This window comes from Merops nubicus, unplaced genomic scaffold, assembly GCF_000691845.1.
Source record: "Merops nubicus isolate BGI_N331 unplaced genomic scaffold, ASM69184v1 scaffold8655, whole genome shotgun sequence".
NCBI lineage: Eukaryota > Metazoa > Chordata > Aves > Coraciiformes > Meropidae > Merops > Merops nubicus.
In genome coordinates, this window is record NW_008610285.1 from 32,183 (window position 1) to 35,656 (window position 3,474).

General features: G+C 35.0%; 1 protein-coding gene across 1 annotated transcript in view; it reads left to right on the forward strand.

The window, feature by feature from the left end:
- The first annotated feature begins 313 nt into the window (after nt 1–313).
- Nucleotides 314–3,474, forward strand: part of LOC103773495 (serine/threonine-protein kinase D1-like) — a 63,335-nt gene continuing 60,174 nt past the window's right edge. The window contains 1 exon segment of the mRNA XM_008940865.1: nt 314–446. Coding sequence (XP_008939113.1) covers nt 332–446 — 115 coding nt within the window. The 5' untranslated portion in view covers nt 314–331.

Sequence of the window (3,474 nt, forward strand, 5' to 3'; positions counted from 1 at the left end):
CTCACCTTGCTCAAGAACTTGTTATTCAAAGTTATCTGCAGTGGCTACGGGATACATGTGATTCTCTCTCGTTACCTGGTGGATAGCACTTTGCTCACAGAAGAAAGGGCAAATGAGCTTACTTGCTTGAGGGAAAAGCCGTTTTTAGACTATAGTGATAAATATTGTCATATGAAAAAATACATGTCCTGTTTGGTACTAGTCTAAAGAATAGTCTAGTCTACCCTCAAAAATTAATTATGCAGTAATTGTATTTTATGGTTATGTACTTTATAATGTAGTAAATTCTCATGGGTTTGTATTGCAGTTTCCTGAATGTGGTTTCTATGGAATGTACGACAAAATTCTGCTCTTCCGCCATGACCCTACCTCTGAAAACATTCTTCAGTTAGTGAAATCAGCTGCAGATATCCAAGAAGGAGACCTAGTTGAAGTTGTCTTATCAGGTAACTAAAAACCAATGACAATTACTGTCATGCTTTTGCAACCAAAAATAATTACAGTATTTTTGCTCCCGTTAGGATTCACGAAAAAGGAAATTTTGTTTGTGTGGACTGTCACCTGTGCTGGGTCAAAATTTTTCTTGGATCTATACAGGCATATTGTGCCTACTTTTTTTGTGTGTGTGTGTTGTGCTGCATACATTTTAACAATCTTATTTTGTCTGTACTACTAGTGAAGCAGCAGGTTAATTTTCAATAAGCAATTTGAGATACGTGTATTCTAAATTTTTAGATGTAAAATCATCTTGCATAGCATCACAACCGTTTTCAAAGAGCACAGTCAAACAAAATATAACTAACAAGAAAATAAAATAGATATTTTAACATTTACTTAATAGAGTAGCTTGAAAATTAGAATTGGTCTTCTCATATCTTGTGCAAAGTATCAACAGCTTAACATTTAATTGGATAGAATGTACATTGTTCTACTAGTTGATGCAGTTATTTCATAATTGCCTGTGAAGAAATTGTAATGCACTGTAGTTCTCCTGTATCACTTGCAAGCAGTGCATAAAAATATGCATAAAATTGCATAAGTAACTCTGCAGTGTTTAGAGGAAGGCTGTTAAACCAGCACTCCTGAAAGTATGGCTGGTACCTACAATTACCCAAGATCCATGTTTCTTCCTCTCACTCTCCAGCTTAGCATATCTGACCAAGTATTCTTTTTAAAAGCAATTATTTTTAAACTAGCTTCAGAGTCAATAGGTCTAGAACAGTAGAGTATTTAAAAAAAAACTATGTTGTAAGTAATGATATTGCTTTCGAATAATCAGGTTCTCAGCATTCATTGAATGTGTTTGATGATGCATTCCAGAAAAGGACTCTGACCCTGTGCAAAGGATAGCAAATTATTTATTTTTAGATTATAGTTTAGTTTAAATTCATGTCTCTCTTGGAGTAGGGAGGCTAGAGCTGGACACAGTACAGAACTGGACACTGCACAATACTCAAGAGTGGCCGTGCAGTGACACTGGTCAGTACTGTGGGTGCAACCTGTCAGGCTACATGGATTTATGGGTGTCCGGTTTGGTTAAAAGTTCCTTAAGCTGGTTGTCTTCTGCAGAGGGTAAGTCTTTCATGCTCCAGACTTTCCCTCTGGTCTCAGGAATATGAGATTCCTGAAGTCTGGTCTTACCAGAAAAGACTGAGGCAAGGAAGGCTTTGATTACGTTGGCCTTTTCTTTAGCCTTTGTCATCTGATTGCCTGTCCCATTCATTAACAGCACCACATTTTTTTTCATAAGGTGGTGAACCTTACTGTTCCTTCATATTGAATCAAATGGGTTAATTTCTCTCTTAATCTTGAGGAAATCATCGTAGCACAATATAGTGAAAAAAACTTTGAGCATGCACCTCAGATGGTCTCCTTTTTTATTGTTCTTCTCCTTCACTTTTCTGTCCTGTTGCCTGAGCTTTTGTGTGAGTTAGTGCTGTGCACTTGAAATGTTCTACTTTGGTGGGCATGCCCATATGAACAAGAAAGATCATTTATATAGGATATTAGTTATATCTTTCACTCCTGTTATGTTTTAAGAAAGAAAACAGAAAGAATTAATTTCCTCTAAAAACAGTTCTTCGTCATTTTCATTCCAAAAATTATTTTTTGTAAGGATGAGTTCAGTCAATCTTTATCAATCCATCATATCATCACTGATCAGCAAGATACATCTCTAGGTTCGTTGGCTGCTAGTGACTTAATGTTCCAGTCTTTTTGTTACAAGTGAAGACACTTAACAGGAAGGGCTGTGGGTTCTTTGAAGTTATTTGTGCCACTTTTTGGATTTTTTAATTTTATGCCTACCCCTTATGCCAGTGATGGTTGAGGAGTTTCAGATCACTCTATAAAATCTTCTGCACATGACCTAAACAGATGGTGAGGATTTTACATTATGTAGCAGTGTATAAATATTAGAAAGACCATTCAGATAAAATGGACAAAAGCAGTCAGGAAACAATATTTAAATTATTTAATTTTCTTGCCCCAAAATTACTTTAATATTTTAATATCAGATTAAATAAGTATTTAATAGCAGACCTTTCAATCTAAGAGATGTTTTTGTTTAAAATATAGACACCTTAAGTACTGATAACAGATGTAAGAAATCATTGCAATAGTACACACAATTAGAAGATTTTGTTTTCTTTTACTTTCTGACACTTAGATCCTCAAGAAAAACATAAAGTGTTTTTGAACACAATTCTGTAAATTTAAATAAGTGTTTATTTTCAGATACACTACCTTTTCTGGTGTGTAAGATTGTAAGGTTCTGGTATAATACAAACAAAACCCCAAAGCAAATTGTAGGAGCTTTATGTCTTTGTTATTTCAAGCAGCAAACACATTAAAAGGTTATCAGGATCTGAGCTTTGAAGACAAACAATTGCCTATGACTTTACTAAGATACTGGGAGAGAAAACGTGAGATGTCTCAGTTCCTCTTACAGAGTAACAAACTTTCATTACAATTCTTCCCTTTTTTCTCCAAAACTGACAAATCTATTCTTCTGGTACTACTTCAATAAACCAAAAATTATATGGGGTTTCATGGAGAGCCATTCCTTAAGTATCTAGTTCATGTAGTTCTGGAGTTGAGGACTTTTTTTCTGCTCACCAGTTACAATGTTATGAGTTCAGCAAGAAATATAATTTCATTCTTCCTACCTCTTCATGCAACTTGTCTTTGTAGATTACACACACATAAATGACTTTCTGCTAGTACAGTTACATGTATGAGGTTTTAAATTATGTAGTTAATTGATGCAAACTGCTTCGTAGACCAACAGTTGTGATTTTTTAAATAAAACACTGAAATCAACTTAAACAAACAAAGAAGTTGTTAACTGCCTAGCTATGTAAAAAGATCTTACTAGGAAACCCTGGAAACAACATGAGGTTTCCCAGAGGAGGACGAGTGGAGACCACTCAGTCATCAGTTGGTAATATCTCAAATTGTTTAACAGCTGAACCC